The 19488-nt window shown below is 37.6% G+C and overlaps 2 protein-coding genes across 2 annotated transcripts in view; both read right to left on the minus strand.

The window, feature by feature from the left end:
• Window positions 1–14319, minus strand: cnn3a (calponin 3, acidic a). The gene is made up of 7 exons (XM_039684907.2): window positions 14107–14319; window positions 3924–4045; window positions 2960–3026; window positions 2055–2192; window positions 1813–1929; window positions 1304–1450; window positions 1–1206 (listed from the first exon to the last, which is right to left on the minus strand). The coding sequence occupies exons 1-7, from the start codon at window positions 14161–14163 to the stop codon at window positions 865–867; spliced, it is 990 nt and encodes a 329-aa protein (XP_039540841.1). The 5' UTR covers window positions 14164–14319; the 3' UTR covers window positions 1–864.
• Window positions 14194–19488, minus strand: part of alg14 (ALG14 UDP-N-acetylglucosaminyltransferase subunit) — a 15752-nt gene continuing 10457 nt past the window's right edge. The window contains exon 4 of the mRNA XM_039685147.2: window positions 14194–17396. Coding sequence (XP_039541081.2) covers window positions 17166–17396 — 231 coding nt within the window. The 3' untranslated portion in view covers window positions 14194–17165. The remainder of the gene's footprint in view (window positions 17397–19488) is intronic.

Below are 19488 nucleotides of genomic sequence, written 5' to 3' on the forward strand. Positions count from 1 at the left end.
TTTATCTATAACATAAAATTTATTCATAAAAGAACCATATAACAGAAGGTTTATAATGAAAAGCAGGGCAATAAATACAGTGGGAAAGATTTTTTTTTTTTTCCAAAATCATGGCACAAAAAAAAACTAAGCAATAGTGAAAAGTTTTTGGTCGTCCAGTCAGCTAATCTTTAAAATGCTAACATTTGTAGCTTGTAAAATTTCCAGGCAATTCAATGGAATGACTAAAGAAGGAATGTCTTCGGTCCATAGCAGTCTGTGAGAGCGGGATTTCAATGGTGGTTCTGTGATGCAAGGCCAAAATAAAACTCAAAAGACAAGGCATATGGCATAAAACAAAGAATCATACTGCAAAAACTAGGTAATTCTCTTTAGAGTTCTCCATACTTCATAAAAAACACTTGATAAAAGATCAGTTTCGCCATTGTTAATGTGGTCACATTAGCGATATGTCAGGGAAATTTTGCAGGCAAAAAAAGGTCCATTGTCTCTTGTCAATAGCGTAGCGATGTATAAAGCACCGCGTAAACAGAACTCATTTTCAAACCGAGCAGCTTAAGCACGAGTGAAATTTGCATGGGGGACCTTTTTTGCCCTCAAGCAAACCTCAAGAGGACTTCAATTGGAATGACTGGATTTCACCCGCAAAATTTCACTTGAGCTACGGTAAATGTGACCGCACCTCTAGGATGGCGGATTGTAGATTATATCTCACCACTCACGATCATTTTACCCAAACACATGCGCTGGGAGGGGAAGGGTAACTGTGAGAAGCAAAAGGAATTGCAAAAAAAAAAAAACTTGCTCTGTTGATATACATGGTTGGTGTTAATACTGCTTTGACTAACAGCGCAGCAGAGTTCTCTAGTAGTCGATACCCTGGTCATTGTAGTGCCCTCTGTACTCGTCGTGGTAATCGCCCTGGAACTCCTCCTCCTGATATTCAGCCTGATAGTCACTATCGCTGATTTCTGAGCCATTCGTGCCTGTGCCTTGGCTGCCATTGGCGTGGATCATGGGCTCCGTTGGGGTGGCGCAATACTTGGGGTCGTAAACCTGCCGTCCCAACCCGTACACGCTCATGCCCTTCTGAGAGGCCACCTTATTGGTTCCCATTTGCAATGAGATAGTGGAGTTGTCAACTGGTTGCAGAGCTGCCTTCTGGTCATAGATGTCCCTCCTGGTGCCTGGGGCGGACATACCAGCCTGGAGAGAGATAGACAAGAAAAACATGTCATTTTCGAGTTTCGACTTGACCTATTTGTGTGCTATCTTGTTGGTATGAGTCAATCTTTGGGAATACCTGGCTGGCTCCTTTATTGGTGCCCATTTGCAAACTGATGGTGGTCTGGTCGTAAGGTTTCTCTGTCTGTGTCTTAGGGTCGTAAAGATGTCTCCTGGTGCCGTAGGCAGTCATACCAGCCTGGCTTGCACATTTGTTGGTTCCCATCTAAAACGAAAGTCAGAAACACTTCAAAAATCACCTGTAGATGATCCTAGATCCTCTTCAATCAACCTTAATCTTTATGAGCTTGATTCTGGTTGTTTAGCTGTTTGATTCTAGATTTGGTTTAGTAATATAGAGTTTTAGGTTTAAACGCCACAATGGGCGATCCTTGATCCATCACTATTGTGGCCTTTAGTAGTCACCTAACCGGAGGTTATTCCAGTCGCTTTGTATAAAAGTCATGAATAAGTCATTCGTAATACGCCTTCCCTTAATGCCCTGTCACAAATCAACTGAGGGAACACTGTGGTCAGGCTTCCTTTAAAAACAATGTATGATATTCATCCAGGAAAAGTGCTTATAACCTGAAGTCCGATGACACACTGGCCAGCCTTCATTTTCTCCTCATCAAAATGTCTCTGCTGCTTGTCTGCGTATTTCACGCCAATGTCGACATTTGTTTCCATGCCTTTGGTCTTTGCCTGTTGAAAAAGAAATAAAACGTTTCATAGTTGCAAAATAATATGTCTAAAATGCCAATTTCTGGGTTTTACAGAATATTCAACAAGACTAAAATTTAGCAGAATTGAAGGACTAGTAGACGTACCATACTGGCCAAAGCGAGAAGTGTGGTCTGGACTTGCGTCAAGTTCCCGTTTTCGAAGAGGTCGTTGGCCTCAAAGATGTCGTTGGGCTTCAGCCCGTAGGCTAGGATGGCTTTGATGAAATTCCCAAGGTTCTCTAGCTGAGGGATTAATGGTAACAGTAAGGGTGTGTTTCTCAAAAAAATTAATGGTTACCTCATTTTAAGATAAAAGAGTTAGAGATGAATGGGTCCAATTTTTCTTATACCATAGGGTCTTTATACATTTGTTAGGAGCTTCTTCTTTGTGTGTCATGTTTTCTCAGCTCAGAGCTGCCTTTCCTACTATTTGCCAAGAATTTGATTCGAACACTGTGTTGTGACTTACCGTAAAACTTCAAATAATAGCCGAGTCCCAAATAGACGCCTGTCTCTTTTACACGCCTGGTGTGTCTGCAGGTTTGGGCAAATAGAGGCCGGGTCTGTTTTTTAATCGTTTTTTGGTGGCCGTCAACACAAATGTTTGCCCCAAAGCCTTTTTTGATCGGCAAGTGATGTCGAATAGAATGACTGCTGCGCTTGACAGAGAGCGCCCCGGCCGCTCTTGCTCTCTCTCTCCCTCATATTAACCAAAATCATATTCATATTAACCAAAATCAATTGACGCGATAGTAAAAGGTCGGAAGATTCACATGGAGCATTTGGAGATTTTTAGAGATTAGAGACTCTAGGCCTACTCAGTGAACAACATATCAACACTAAATAATAAAGGCCTGTCTCATAAAAACGCCTGTCTCAAATACAAGCCGGGAAAATAAAAGCCTGGGCTACTTTATTCTAAGTCACTTTGGAAGAAAAGCACTTCTCACTTTTTTAAAGGGACTGATGTGGATGAAAACAAAGAGCTCAAGAGTCTCTAAAACATTTACCTTATGCCAGTTTAACTGTGTATGGTTTATTTTCTTTATCGATCCAGGCTGAAGCTTGTTTATCAATCTGAAAAGAATAAAAATAGAATAATTTCAGTTCATTTCTTTTCCATATCCACCACATATATAAGCATCCTCTATAGGCACATTGAAGGTTAAGTGTGTAATTTCGGTGCTACTAGCATCACCAAACTGAATTAAGAAAATAATGATTGTTTCAAACTAGTTTTCTGCCATTGGTCAGTCAAACAGATAGTCCCACCCCTAAATTAATGTCATTGGTTGAGCCACTGTCATAACTTCTGGCCGGTACGCTCAAAAAGTCATATCACCTTGTGGCCTAAGACTGGTTGCCCACTGAAGTTAAGCAGGGCTGAGCCTGGATGGGAGACCTCCTGAGAAAACCAGGTTGCTGCTAAATGAGGTGTTAGTAAGGCCAGTAGGGGCGCTCACCCTGTGGTCTGTGTGGGTCCTAATGTCCCAGTATAGTGACTGGGACAAAAAGCACCGTCCTTGGATAAGACGTTAAACCGAGGTCCTGACACTCTGTGGTCATTAATAACCCCATGGCACTTCTTGTAAAAGAGTAGGGGTGTAACCCCAGTGCCTTGGCCACATTCCACCCATTGGCCCTTGCCAATCATGGCCTCCTAATAATCCCCCTCCACTTAATTGGCCCTATCACTATCTCTCCTCTCCACCTGTAGCTCCACTTTAGGATGATGCACACTGGTGGTGGTTGAGGAGAGCTCCTCTGATATGATTGTAAAGCACATATGAAAGGGCTATATAAATGCCTCATTCAAACAAGCAATGTTATGATAGTCTGACAAAGCCAATGTTTAGTAGGTTTAGCTGGTCAGACAGGTGGCCAGCTGAAAAGTGCCCAAAACCACTCTAAAAACTGACCAACTCTGAGAAAATCCAAGACCAGCAAACTAGCGTATGTTGTTTCGCAACTCACTCGCACAGTATGACGCCATCCTTAAGGCCTTTCTGAAAGCTGTCTCCGATCGGCATGCCAGTCACCTCCTCGATCCAGAAACGAAGCTCCTCCTCCTTCTGTAGGTCATATTTCTGTGCGATCTGAGGAGAAATAAGCCACTCGGTGATTTGGCCAATACACATCAGTCAGTTTATGAATCAAACCAGCTCTGCAGGATCATAGTTATGCATCCAAGACGATCTTACTTCAGATTCTATTCATGTGTCAGCCTGCATGCTTATCTCAACTACTGTAATGTCAATACACTTTGCTGACACTCGCACACATGTTTGACGTCAAAACACAGACGTCTTTGCCTTTTGAAAGCTGCATTAGAGCAAATGGAAAATCATCAAATGCAGCTTAATCAAATCAGATTGCCAATAAAACCTATTTTCTGGCTTTATGAATAGAACGGTTTGCCTTTAAAGCATGTGATGCAACACCGTCATGCGATTCCAACAGCAACAGAGCATAAAATCCCCACAAAGAGTCGCCCCATGAATCTATTCTGGCCGTTTCGCTCTTTCTCAGGACTTTTCTGACTGTAAATAGCAACGTTGACATGCTGACATTGAATAATGTACTCTGTACAACTACGACTAGCAATAGAATAAACCGGATTTTACAAAATGTCTGATTGGAATATGAGAGTTGTTAGCATCCTATGGCATTTGATGAGGTATTCGGAGGGGTTTTGAGTGCATTGCTATGGGGTTGCTAGATAATTGCTTACTCTCAAAAGAACCCATCCTTGTTTGGTATTCTGGACATAAATATGGCCTCAGTTGTCAATCCAGTAGGCAATAAAGTAAGTTTAATAGTAGGGTTTAGTAATTGGTTTATTCAAATAGCAAACCCCAAGTATGAGTAATAGTAAAAGCGAAGCATGCCGCAAGCACTTTCAATTAATACAGACCCTCAAAGTATGTTTTTCTTCATGAGTGCTATGCTAAACACTACTTCGGCTTCAAGTACAAATTTTCAAAAACAGATTACATGATTTTTATTCTGTTAATAAATAAAAAGGGCTTTAAATGCTTCAGTTTACACACTCACATTCAGATTAAACCCATTTAAAGAAGCTATTAATATGTGTTACAGGAAAGGGCTTTTATCACAGAGACTCCATTTCAAGTTCAGTGTTCAGGGTCAGACTGAACAAAGACAAAGCTAAATGTGGCCATCAAGACTGATCATGAAAGAGAGGGACAAAGAGACATAAAGTACAGGGAAAAGGGTGGAGAAGATATTCTCAGCAGTTGGCGTTGGACAGAGGCTCCTGGAGATCCTGGAGTCTCACTGTACAGCCAAAACATGATAAGAGCTTTCCTCGCGTCCTTCAAGAAGCAGTCTGCTATCTTAAACCTTATTTCCAGCACAAACGCAGTCCTAACCCTTCAGATTTTACACAGAAACTCTTCCTTAGTCATCTTAGTGTTTAGCTTTTGTTTTAGGTTCTATGCTAATTTCAAGACCTTCATTTCCTTCTCAGAAGTGGAGGGAAATGTGCGCCAACAACAGCAATATTTTTTTGGTCATGGTAATATTATGTTTTGGACAAACTGCAAAAAATGATTCTGTTTCTGTCAGGTAAAATATGTGGTTGGTAAGATTTTTTACTGTTTTTGAAAGCTTATTCTCACCAAGATTACAATTAATAACAATTTTCTATGTGAAAACATTTTAAAATGTCATTTATTCCAGTGATTTTCAGCATCATTACTCCAGTCTTCAGTGTCCCTTCAGAAATCATTTTATTATGCAGAGTTGAAACATTTATTATTATTATTATTAGAGATGCACCAAAATGAAAATTGTAAGCCGAAACCAAAACTGAAAATTCTAGATGCACTTGAAGGAAAAAAAGCTTTTTAAAAAATATGTATTTTATTTTAAATTAGCTTTGTATAACTGTATTAATATTAGAGTTGTTAAATGAAATTCAATCATTTTAATGATACTTTAAAAAATACAATCCAATAAATATAAAAAGTATCTAAAATCTAAATAATGAAGCCCTACAAAGAAAACATACGTTTTCTCTGGATTTTTTGAAGAATAGAACAGCATTTATTTATAATAGAATTTTTGGTTACTTTGTAAATATCTTTACTTATGATCAAATAGTAACATTAAAGATATTTGAATAAAAGTATTTATTTCCATCAAAATGTCTTACTGAACCCAATAATTGTTCAAGTAAACAAAATTAACATGAACTAGAGAATTTTATTTACATTTTTAAGGGATAAATCAGATGGAAATAGATCCTCAGGGAAATGATGTGGCACGTTTTCTGAACAAGTGCCATGAACACACTATGGTATTTGAATATGATACTAAACATTATGAAAGAGTGAACAATGTCTCAAAATGTGTTCAGAATCACCAAAGTGATTTCAGTATGATACAATAATGTTTCAGCTCTAGACTTTATGCCAACAACTGTCTCATTTGTGCCTATTTTTATTTCTCCTAAGGGATTTTAAGATATAGCTTGGGGCCCATAAACCTCCATAGAAGGTCGCAGAGCAAGCTGAAGATCAATAAGACATCCTCCCACACTAAAGCCCAGCAGTCAGAATGTGAGACCACTAGGAAAAAATGGTGTGTGGGGTGTTGTGGCAGTTCACTTGTGCAATTTGAGGTCAGCCGAGATGACTTTTCTCCTATAATGACAGACAAAAAACCTAAACCGTACACAGTCTCTCATCTTTGAAGAACTGCACAACTTTTGCTATGCTTCAAATAGTTCAAAAGAGCGCGGGATGATTTCAGATGTAGTGAGAGACAAAGAACGTTATATCTCTGATATAATGAACCATTGAATGGGGTGATTTATAGTGGACACAAATGGGAAAAATCAAAACTGACAAAAAGGAGGGGAGAGTTCCAGAGGAAAGATTGGAGAACCATGTGCCTGTCTTGTCCTTCCAGTCCACTGGGAAACCAGCCAGTGGTAGAAAAGGAAAAAAAAGAGAGAGAAAATGTGGAAAAGTGACCCTTGATGGAGATGTTGGAGGCATTTGCAGAAGAAGAACGTTCTGGAAGGTTGTGGGCTGATCCCGCTGGAGTCCGACCTCTACGTCTCCTCCCCCACTCATAATTCTGAGAGCTTACTGATGACGGCACAAAAACCGAGCAAACATTGTACTGAAAAAGGTCAGGAAGTGAAAGGGCTCTCAATGTGACACGATCAATTCGACACACAGCCCCTCAGAGATCGATAAAACAGTGATGACAACGGAGGGAGGAGAAGAGGGGTGACCTTTTCACCTTGATTTTTTAGTCTAACAACACATACAAACTATAGTTTAGCAACAAGAGAAATACATCTACAATCCTCATACCCAATCATATTTGTTTAAAAAATAAGCATAGTTTCTATTATCAAAGTCACTTTACGGAATGATTAAGAAATCTGCAAACTTTACTTTGCAAAAAAACTTGTTGGACAAAAGAACGCACTCACTTAACCTTCTTCTTCTCTGACTAATATTGAGTATTGTGCTGAAATCAATCATACATGCCCATTTATTTGCATTTGAACAACTAGTTCAGCCAGCATTAGGCAATATTTAACCATGTGCTCTGGAAACCGAGCGGAACAGACACTGAAAAAGAACTGCTTAAATCACAAAATGCAAGACAACATTCATCCTGAAATACAGTAGAAACTAGATTTTCACATTTTGTGTTGAACATGTGTGGAATATTCACATTTAGCAATGCTAGCGGCTATAGCCAGATGTTAGCTGAGTGGTTGCCAAGTTTGATTAACAAAAGCAGCCCAATTGCTATTCAAAACCAGCCACGGGAAAACCACGGCAAGATTGGTGATAGATTGTGCATTGCTAGGTGGTCGCTGGGTTGTTCTGAGGGGTTGATAAGTGGTTACTTACTGGCTTCAAATCAAAAGAGCCCACCTAACAAGATTGTTTTTATATATATATTTTTTATTGTTTTTATATATATTTATATGTAAAAAATATACCGCAATTCTAGTGCATTGCTAGTAGGTAATTGCTAGGGCGCTCTGATTGGAAGGTGAGAGTTGAGTGTAGAGCAGCACGATTATTTCTTAAAAGATTGCAATGTCGATTCAAACACTCACGCCACCTTATTCCTAAATGACAACGATTCGCTTGTGTCTATTAAACATTTGACAAAATCCCACCAGAACATTCAGATCTGCGTTGGCGCTGAGCCAGAGAGAGCAGTAGTCATGTATAGGTATGAAACAGCTTCACAAACAGACTTTAACCACATATGATTATTTCTGTTACAAATATTCATATCAAAAAAGTGCTGGGATAAATGTTTTTACTGATGTCTGCGGTAGCGAGCAAAATAGAGTAAATAACTTTTTGAGAGTAACTTGGCGCTTCATTGTATCAGTAACAAATAACTGTTAAAAATTAAGTTGCCATTGAATCATTCACTCAAGAGATTCGTTAAACGCAGATTCGATGAAACAAGTGAAGACTTTACGTGTGAGTCATTGAATCAATCATTAAAAAAACAAAAAAAACAAACAAACATTAATTTAAATTAATATCTTTAGCAGCACTTAACATTTTGCCAGAACTTCGAGAGGTTAGGGTTTGAAACAAAAAAATCGTGATTCTCAATTGATCCAGAATCATGCAGCTACTAGAGTGTTTGGATTGATTGCTCGCTTATTGCTGAATGTTCTGGTGGGATTTTGCTCAGTGCTTTCTAGACGGCAGTAAGTTAAAAGAACCCTTCCTAACTGGATTTTGTGAAGAAAATGGTTGCTAGTTGTTTGCTATGGTGTTTTGAGTTATTTCTAGGGTGCTGATAGCCTAGAAATCTAGACGTACCCTAGCGGCATCAAAAAATATTTTGCAGCCAGTGTGGTCTAGCAACTCTCCGTTGGCTTTCGAAGTGGAAAAACCAAACTCTGGTCAGGCCAATCACATCGTGTATAGAGCTGGTGGGCGGGCTTAACACAATGACGGCAGAGTTTTCCATAGGTGATTTCCCTGCTCTTTGAAAACAAACAAGACGCTGCTGGCGAACAGCGGTCCTTCGATTCGGCTTTGGCCGCGACTCTGGATGACTTGGAGTTGAGAGAACGTCACTTAAGTCATTCTTAAAAAAGGAAGATGTGTTCGGAGTTTTGATGACCGGATATGGCAAAAGTTTAATATATCAATAGCGCCGCTGGTGGAAAAACGCATGGGACTCACTCAGCCACAGCCATTCGTTGCTCTGGTTGGTTAGCGCTATCCTATGGCGTGCAGAGGGATATTGAAAGACAACCTTTTATCCCGCCCCTCCGAATGAGGTATGCCAATTGTGAGTTCCCAGACCTAACATCTTGATGTAGGTCTGGCTTGCCAGGCTAGGGTGCTGATGTATTTTGCATAGAAAATTAATAGCAATAAACCTTCTCCTCAATAAACTGTATGATTTTATATCGTTCATGCGTGCCATGGGATGAATTAAATACCAAGCAGTAATAATAATGATGACTTAATCAGCACCAAATATAAGACAATAGCTATGTTTCCAAAGTTGTGAATTTAACTTGGGAATATTGCATAAAACATTTGCCAATAAAGCAGCGTTTCCATCCAGTGAGTCGAAGAGAAAAAAAATAGCTAAATATCACTAAGAAAAGTAGAAGAAGCCACTGTATATGATAATTTCCATATATATTATATTACTTGTGTCTCAGAGCACGCAGACGAAACACAAAAAACTAATTTTGGAGGAAGATGCCTGCTGTTTGGGAATGCGGTCATGTAAGACAGTTTGACGACAGACTTTGCTCAGGCGTTTCAGAAAACAGCATTTCAGATGCTGAGCAAAAAGATCGGTCCACTGGTTAGTCCAGTTAAGCCGTCCCATTATGCAAAGTCACATGATTTATTTGATGCGGATCGAGGAATTTATTCTTCAAATGTGTTTCCATCATAGTTTATGCGCATGCTTTCTTATCAGATCAATTGCCTCCGACTGAAACAAACGCATACGTTTTTTATGCACATTTGTGCATGTTGGTGTTTCCATCCAGCATGTGATATCCCAAAATGTGCATAAAAATGAGTGGATGGAAACACAGAATAACACAAAAACCACAAAGCTCAAGCTCAAAGTGCAAAAAAAAAGGTTCAGCTAAAAGTTGTTGTCTGTGAACCTTCTTTGTGCACTCTAAAAGACTTTCAGACCTTGTATAAATGTTGATAAAGGCTTTTTAAAGATTTTTCTTTTCAATGTTTGCACTGTTATAAGATCCTGCTGTACAACAGATGCCAAACAATAGCCTCAGGAAAACACACTTTCCTGTTCTTCCTAAAATGGCAACACAGGGTTAAATCACTGTGGCCACACTTTGCAGAGCCTCGTCCAATCCTAGAAAATATTGCTGATCAGCACATCGCGGGGAATGTAATGGCCCCTCACTGGGCCGGCTGCCCATCAGCAGTCACAGTATGGCAGTAAAAGTGTTTTTACACCGAGGATCAAGATGGAATGTGGCATTAGAGAGCGACGGATCAAAGCCGTCAGGTTAACCTAGTCTGGGTTTACCCAAGAACCACCATGACCTCCCCATTCTGACCCACGGCCTCTACCAGGACACCGGTGCTTGAGCTATGGGATTGGGAACAGTAGCGTAATTCAAAACTGCAAGACGTATATGGACCCTAAGAAAGATACAGAATGAGATGAGAGCCAAGAATAATTAAAATGTACACTCTAAAAAATGCTGGGTTGTTTTAACCCAATTTTGGGTCAAATATGGAACAAACCCAGCCATTGGGTTACATTTTTAAATTACATTTAACCAAATGTTTGAGTTTGTCCATATTTGACCCAAAATTGACCCAGCATTTTTTTTTGTTCTGAGTGTATTAAACTCTGAAAAAGTTGTATCAAGGTCTGTTGAACCACATCCAAACATTTCAAGGGGAATTCCTGCATATTTAATGCTCTGACAAAATAAAAGTCTTGGAAGCAACATACAAGACAATGTACACTCTAAAAATGCTGGGTTGTTTTAATCCAACTTTGGGTCAAATATGGAGAAACCCAAATGTTGGGTTAAAAATGTAATTAAAAAATTTAACCCAATGGCTGGGTTTGTCCATATTTGACCCAAAGTTGGGTTAAAACAACCCAGCAGTTTTTAGAGCATATTAAACAAACTACTAAAATCAAAAACATTTCTATAGAACATTGCCTAAGGCTTCCAAAAGCTCACATTCAGGAAAGGCCGTTCTGCTATCCACTACCTGGGGGAAAACAACTCATATGATTAATATAATGTAACACGAATGGTCACAATAAAAATAGGTTGTTAAGTGACATCTTTTCCATGTGTAAAAATAAACCAGCCTGAACAATATCTTCATTGTGCAGATTTTAAACAGAGGATGATGCTTTGGCAACAACCCTGTAATGAACGACCCCTTGTGTCTGCTGTTACATAACCAGAGAGGGTCATTAATTTGATAGGTAACATCCCATAAAACATCCTATCCTATTATCTGATTTGTTGGTATTTTAAGGAATAATTCTATTTGACAAGGTGGCGTGATTCATTGACATTTACAGGCTGATGTACTGGGAGTCTAACATTTTTAAATCTCACTGCGAGCTTTGACTTTTCCAAAGTTCAGCTTGCAGGAAAACAAAGGCAGAAAACAGCTCTCGGTTTTCAGCAGAGCAAGAGTGCTGATGAAACTCAAGAAACGGGACAAACAAGTCTTTGGAAATCACATGACCTATAAAAGGTTTGAAACAAACATGGTTAAGAACGTTCTCGTAGTTCCAGGTTAATAGTGCTTGAAAGGTAGGTATTTATTACATGAAGAGCATAACAATGTTTGCTTATAAAAAGTGTATTGTTTATTCAAATGTGCATGCCAATCAGGTATAATGAGCCACTAGGATGCATTAAAGTGACAGTAAAGATATACACATCATGTTACAATAAAATGTGACACTGAAGTAATGATGCTGAAAATTCAGCTTTGCATCACAGCATTTAAATTGAAAACTGTATTAATTTCACAATATTACTGTTTTTCTGTATTTTGATCAAATAAATGCAGCCCAGATGAGCATAAGAGGCTTCTTTAAAAAAAAAAAAGGATTAACCTAAAACTTTATGTGCTGAAAAAAAGTGAAATGAATAACATGCTTTTGAAATAGAAGGATTTTACACATGCTGAATATGCTTTAAATCAACAAAGAGTCAACAAATTCTACTAGTACACACCAAGATCAACAGCTCTTTAAAAAAGGACCTGTAAGGATGCAAGGGACACTTTTCCTGTAGCCTTTCATTGTCCAGACAAGTAAAATGGAAAATAAGTCATGGATTAAGAGGGGAAATTGTGTAATGGAACTACTTTCCACTAGAAAATCAGTTGCAATTTTAGCCACATGCTTTTCATTTTACACATAAAGGACCCAAAAATTTGAATGCTGTCATCACTTACTCATTACTTTCATATGTCTTTCCAAACCTGTATGACTTCAGCTGCGGCACAAAAAAATGAATTTTTGAGCAACATCCTGGCTCCTCTTTACAATAATAATTTAAATTAGAGTTCTAAAATGGCAAGAAAGCAACATGAAAGTATCATGCGTGTTCTGTCTTCTGAAGAAATGATTGACGCCTTCATAAAAGTTTATTAATAAAAAGTAGCAATATGTGAATTATTTGAAGTTTTACAAAACAATTTTGATCCTTATTCACCGTCTGGTGTCGTTTAAAGCCCTTTGAACAGTTTGCACTGAAACTGTCTTTTGGACCTTGAACCGTTTGGTTACCAATAGAGTGCATTATATGGAGAAAATGCTGGAATGTTTTCATCAAAAACCTTAATTTCTTTTCGACTGAAGAAAGAAAGACATGGACATCTTGGATGACATGGGGGTGAGTAAATTATCAGCAAAAGTTTTTTTTTTTAAAGTGAACTACTCCTTTAAATATTTGTGTGTTTGTCACACAAAGATATAGTTTCAGAAGACCGGAAAGTTGATGAAAGGTCATAAGGGTTTGAAACATGAAATTACAAAATTATTTCTTGTAAAGCATCTGGCTGAAAAAGCAACATTGTTTCTTTGAGCTAAAGAGGTCATTATCACAATGCACACTTTGACAGTTCATAGCAATAAACTGAACTCTTCTGAATGGAACAGGATTATACACATCACAGCTGTTCCGGCAACGTCGTCACATTTTAGGAATGCTTAAAATTCCAAGATGAAATGCTTACTTCCGAAGGGGTTGGATGAAAGAAGGACAGATACCAACCAGGATTGCTCACTTCAGAGGTGAAATATTAAATTGTCTACCAAAAAAAAGATGTTTACTTTAATTGAACCCTTGAGCTGAAAGCTAAGATTACTTTATCTAAAGTAGCTCTTTAGCAATGATGATGTCATGCCTGAGAAATTTGCATGGCGGTGTCCTTCTTGACCCTGATTCACTGGCTTTACTATCTTTACACATAATCCTTCCTGTCTGATTAATATGAGGGATAATATCATGAATAAATCACTAGAAACAAGATTTTAAACATTCTCCATTATGTTTTCCCCAATTTACCCTCCTGTTACTTTTGATCGGGATGTTTTCACTCCAACAACTTGTTATATGACAGTCATATTACAAATCTAAAACATGGAGATGACCTCTGACCAGCTCATCTCTGAAATGGGCAATCTAAAATCAACTTGAGGAGAAAATGTCTCCTTTCTGATGTTGCATGTACTCATTTTTTTAATCAGAATTTTTTTTATTGGGGGATGCCTATTAGCACATTTTCCATTCTATTCTTAACTCAAAACACAATAGATAATATTAAACATTTAAATGAAATATTATTAACCTATTACGTATTATTAAATGTGCCATTATTCAAATTCACTAGGATTCAAACTCCACGTAACGTTCATGGCCATGCTTAAGTCTTACATAATAACACATTGGGCAAACAAAAAGATAGTTTAGCAAACTAAATACAAACAATAAAATACTTTTAAAGATATCCAACAGTAGTTTTCCCATCTTATGATACCACATCGTATAACCTGAACCACACATAACAAAAACGTATACATACATAGGGCCTAGGCTAAATGAACATTCAAAACAAAGAATAAAAGTTCAGTTTACCTTGTTTTTAACCTCCGCAGATAGCCCGTAGGCTGGTCCCTTGTTAAACTGGGTCATGATTCACTTTTTGAGTTTTCTCCTGAAGTCAATGAACTGGCCAACAGAGAATGAGAGAAGTAAAGTCCTAAAGCTGAAGTTAAATTCACAGTACAGATGATTCGGTGCTCCGTGTGAATGAATAATCCGCGCGCACAGTTAGTTTACACACACAACAGGCACTCTCTCGCTCGCGCAAAAACTTCCAGCTACTATCGCAGATTTGGGGGTGGAGCGAAGTGACTGACGCGCCTCTACAGCCAATCAGAAGCCTAGGCTCGTCTATTGTTTCCCTGGCTCTTGGTGGCCAAAGTTATAGATCACTTGGCAAAACCATTGACCGAGTTCCTGTTTGCTGGAAAACGGTCGCTTATCTCTACAACTGTATGGTGTAATAATCCTTTCTTTATCTTTTTCGACGTTTTTTTGTGCTAGTTTGATAACTAGCTACAATAACACTTTAAGCATTTTACTGTAACTTTTTAAACTAAAGTTAATTTGTGAGGTAAATTCATGTGAGGTGAATTCAGATATGACTATATTAAACTAAACGGAAACTATATTAATACAATTTATAAATGATGAGTTCAAAATTATTTATCAATAATACATATCAATTAAAAATAGTTAAAACCAATAATTTGTTTTAATATATATATATATATATATATATATATATAAATCATTTTATAAGATATTTCTAACTATTTGACTGTACACTGATCTGCTTATTGATGATTAATTAAACATTACATCATTTAATATTATATTACAACATAGGGCAAATTTATTAACAACAACAGAAGCTGACCAAGTGCTTTCTAGATAACAATGAAAAAAAAAAAAAAAAAAAAAAAATTAAGACACCAGTCTTGCCCTGTAACTATGGTACACAATTTTGACACTAAAAATGGTTGTGGTTTGTGTAAAGCATTGTTATCATTATTATTTCCTGAAGGGAATAAACCAGTTTTGATATTAAAAAAAGGCAGTAACAACAATTCATAACTAGAAATCAAACACACAACAGACACATACAGGCTCTATATGGATCCAATTTCTGCATTATCATTTTCCGTGTCATCTAGTATAGCTTTAAATAACCAGTTGACGCTTTGAGTGAAAAAACAATATCATGGAGGTGGTTTGTCAAAGGAGATCAGTATCTTTTGCTGTCACGTAACCTGTGCTGAATAAAGAAAACATGACGACATTTTTTCTAAGGTTGCTTTCTATTTGTGAATATTTCTAATCACTTACATATTTAAGATTAAGCAGAATAGCTGCCTGTTTGGAGGTGTTGTCCCTGACAATTTGATGCATTTTATCAGACATTGAAGGCCTGTTGCCAATTGAAATCAATTCCAACATAGAATAAAGAGCGAAACTGAGGGGACATTCTGCATGGTCAACTGGGAAAGATATTGATAAGAGCAGATTTATTATGTATACTAACCAGTCAGTCAATGAGAAATAAAACAGTTCCTATCAGGTCTTTCTTGATAAGAGTCTGTAATGGGCTATATGCACGCATAAGTTCCGCATTTGACGTAAGGATGCTCGTCCATTTCCGGTTGTGTAGATTAAAGCGGAGAAAAACCGGAGAAAACGGGATTATGGCAGAGTCTTCAATATTTACTGTCCTCCCGTCTTTGAAACGAAACGTACATACGTTTAGATGTAATTTTATATATAGTTATGTTTATTTAATATAATTTTAAAAAGAAGCATAAACACAACGAGGGGTGTCTGTTTTATCTGTTTTTGTGACTAACGTTTCATTAGTATAACCATGGAGTATAAAATTCAATATAAATTCTCGGTATTGCATTGGACTCTATGATCGGCGGAAGTTATCGAGCATCCCTAATGCTTCACCGGAAATACCGCCGTGCATAGAGCCCATATATGACTAGGTTAGTCAGCACGTTACTGTCTGCAAATCCAGGCGATAAGATGCACAGAATGCATATGAGCATGTTAAATGTTTTTTTTTTTTTTATTATATTTTTTTTTTATAAAGATTAGGATTTCAAACTCAATCTGGATTAGTTCTAAATTTACAATATAGTCTTTTATGTTTCTTTTAAACTAAATCACTTTTACTGTTGGCATTTGGTCTGTACCCCCTCTCCAAAAATGCACTTAACCTATTTCTCTGTGGGCAAAATAAATGTAATTTTAATTTCTGCATCCATACATCCATGCTCATAACCAAACTATACATTACATCACATACCCGACAGACATGTCTGATTGGATTGGATCATCCATTCACACATGTTCAGAATCGTCACAGTCGAGGATCTCTATGCTTAGAAGTAAATGACTAAGTTACCTGCATGAACTTGTCCTGGCAAACAAAAGAAACCATCAGGGTATGTTCTACCTCCTGCAACAGGTATAAGAGAGCCACAAAGAGTAACAGGAAATTACAGAGCATTAAATAAAATCAGTTTTTCCATCTCTTCTAAATGTTTAGTCTTAACTCACACAATTTCCGCTAAAACCAGCCACACGCCAGCACAGGAAGAGATCAACAATGAAGTACTGCTGAATAAAGTAGTGAGCTGGACAATATTACGCAAAATTAATATTGCAAAAAAATGTATATACAGTACATACACATGAGGTATGACAATCTAAACAAGTCAAACCTTTGAAAGGATCAAACCCAAGCCAATTATTATCTTTTCGTGCAGGGTTGGAAAATGCTGAAACTATGAATGGAATTAGAAGCACCTGCACATGTAGGTTTCGTTTGGTTGACTTTTCAAGGGCGTAAAAGGTAGAAAAGGTGTAATGTAGGATATTTCATCAGCCCATTGTGACTGTTTGGCATTAAAAAACAACAGAAAACACTGATGCCGTTGTCGTAGTTGTGTATTCAGCACATCAGTAACTGCATTGGAATGATTCGCATCAGCTTCACCGAACAGTATCAAAACGCATGTGATTCTCAGATGAATTCAAAACCGATATATCTTGCAAAAAGAAAACGAGGTTTTCTGTAAATGTTCTCCTCACACCAATCTCCCTAGGTAGATGGACTTCGGGTATTTGTCTTTCAGTGGTGCCCACTGTACAAAGAAGTAGTCAGAAAGGTAGTAGACGATCTTCCCAGATAGAGAGAGTGTCTCCACGCGACAGATGCTCTCCACATAGACGATCAGGACTCTTTTCAGGCCCAGGACGCCCAGGAGCAGCCCAGCGGCACACAGTGGGACACACGTCCCAGGACCGTTACACAGCACCTGAAACACACACAAAAAGATTTAATTAATTACCTGTAGTCAACGCATCATGACTGACAATGAACAATATTGTTTACAGCATTTGTTAATCCAGGTTTATGTTCATTTATAAATATACTCACTGCTCACTCACTGTTAATTCATGTTTGTTCATAATGCAATAGTCAGTGTTAATTCATATGATTTCAAATTAAACAACCAAACTAATTAAATGCTGTAAATAATATTGTTCATTATAAGTTCATCATTTTATTTATTAAATGTTACACAATGAAAATTAATAATGTCACATTTTTATATTTAGCAAGAATGCTATAAATTAATAAAAGGTGACGGTAAAGACATTTACGTTGTTACGAAAAAATTATTTTAAATAAATTTCTATCAAAGAATTAAGAAATAAAAATATTAAGCAGTTTTCAGAAAGTGTTTTCAACATTAATAGTGATAAGAAAGATAATTATTGAAAAGCATAGTGTTTCTTGAGCCCCAATAATATAAACGTATAATTAATATAACAATATAAACTTGAATTATTTAAAAATCCATAAAATTAAGATTTTAAAATGAAAAAATGTTAATGAGATTTTAAAGATAAAATATTTTAATACATTTTAAATAAATAAATACATGTAATAGTTAACATCTCAACTTTAACTCTTTATTATTTTGAACAGAAATGGGTTGTCACAGTTGTTTTCTTTTTATTTTACTGTTGTTTTGCTGCAATTGGAAGTGTTGCTTTTCTATACCGTATGCTATATAATCCCTATAAATGGAAAATAATGGTATTTTTATTATACATTTGTCTTCACATTTCAGGTAACCTTGTTGACACACACTTTGAGAAACACCATTCATTTGGGAATATACAAGTTTCTGTGAAGCTGCTTTTGGATTTTGGAAAGCAGTACACTGTAAAAAAATATTTTTGGTTTAACTTAAAAAAGTAAGTAACCTGGTTCCCTTAAAATTGTAAGTTCATTGAAATGGAAAAAGTGAGTTAAAACAATGAAGGAGATTGATTTAATCATCAGAAACTCAAAATAATAAGTTATCTGAACTAAATAAATTATTTAAGTTGATTTGACAGAAGAAAAATGTTGTGATAACAAATCTTAAAAATATTTTTTTACAGTGTATAATTAAAAAGAAACTGATTTGACTTAGGGTATAGGACACAAAAACAGAAAGACGCCTGCACAAAGTATACTTCTATACTTCAGTCCTCTGAGCTAGAGAAATATGAGCTTTCTGGTTCAAAACTGAAGACAGCGAGCGGCACAGGAAGGCGGTTAGACTTCGGTGGAGACGAGCCATGGGGTCTGGAGAAATCATCTTACACCGACTGCTCAGACACATTAACACTGGAAAAATCCAGCCTCCGTCTGCTCAGAGCCGAAACTGATACGACGCAGGAACCGAGGACAACGACCGAAGTGAGAACATCAGAGGTGAGGGACGCTTCAGTTCTTCCCCTTCAACTCATTTCTGTCTGCTTCAAGGTCCACTGGTGCTCGGATTCAGTTTACTGCCAGTTTCCAAACAGTCTAAAACACTCCATTTCCCATCCAGCACCTGGAGACAGATGAGCGATGGGGATGGGCACGGACGGACCACCAGGTGGGCGATCGGTCTCGGCCCGTGTTTACATTTCACACACACCTGTGAATTCACCTCGGGGGATGAGATCACTCTCACCCAACAGAGAGACGCTGACTTCAGCTCTGAAGGGCTGCTGGATTGTGTACAGAGATTGGTGAGTGTTTGCTATGGGAAAAGGCCAAACCGTCAGAGTGCTATTTGAGTCTGTCATCAGAGTGGTGCAAATTTAAATGGCCATTTTGTGAAACTTCAACACGACATAAATCAAACGTCAGAAAACTCAGGCTTTGGGCTGTTGGGCACTGAATGTGCGTAAGAAAACAGCTTGTTTTTCTCAAATCTCTTTATGGAATAAGGAGAAGAAAGCCTAAGAGTGAAAGCTGGATATGAGGCCCTCTCTTTTTAGCCTCTTCCGCATTTTCCCAAAAGAAACACTTGGCACTACCAATCATGAACTGAAACACTTAAGCTAAACATCACTGTTGAC

The sequence above is a fragment of the Pimephales promelas genome, chromosome 22 (assembly GCF_988280905.1).
Source record: "Pimephales promelas chromosome 22, fPimPro1.hap1.1, whole genome shotgun sequence".
Classification (NCBI taxonomy): Eukaryota; Metazoa; Chordata; class Actinopteri; order Cypriniformes; family Leuciscidae; genus Pimephales; species Pimephales promelas.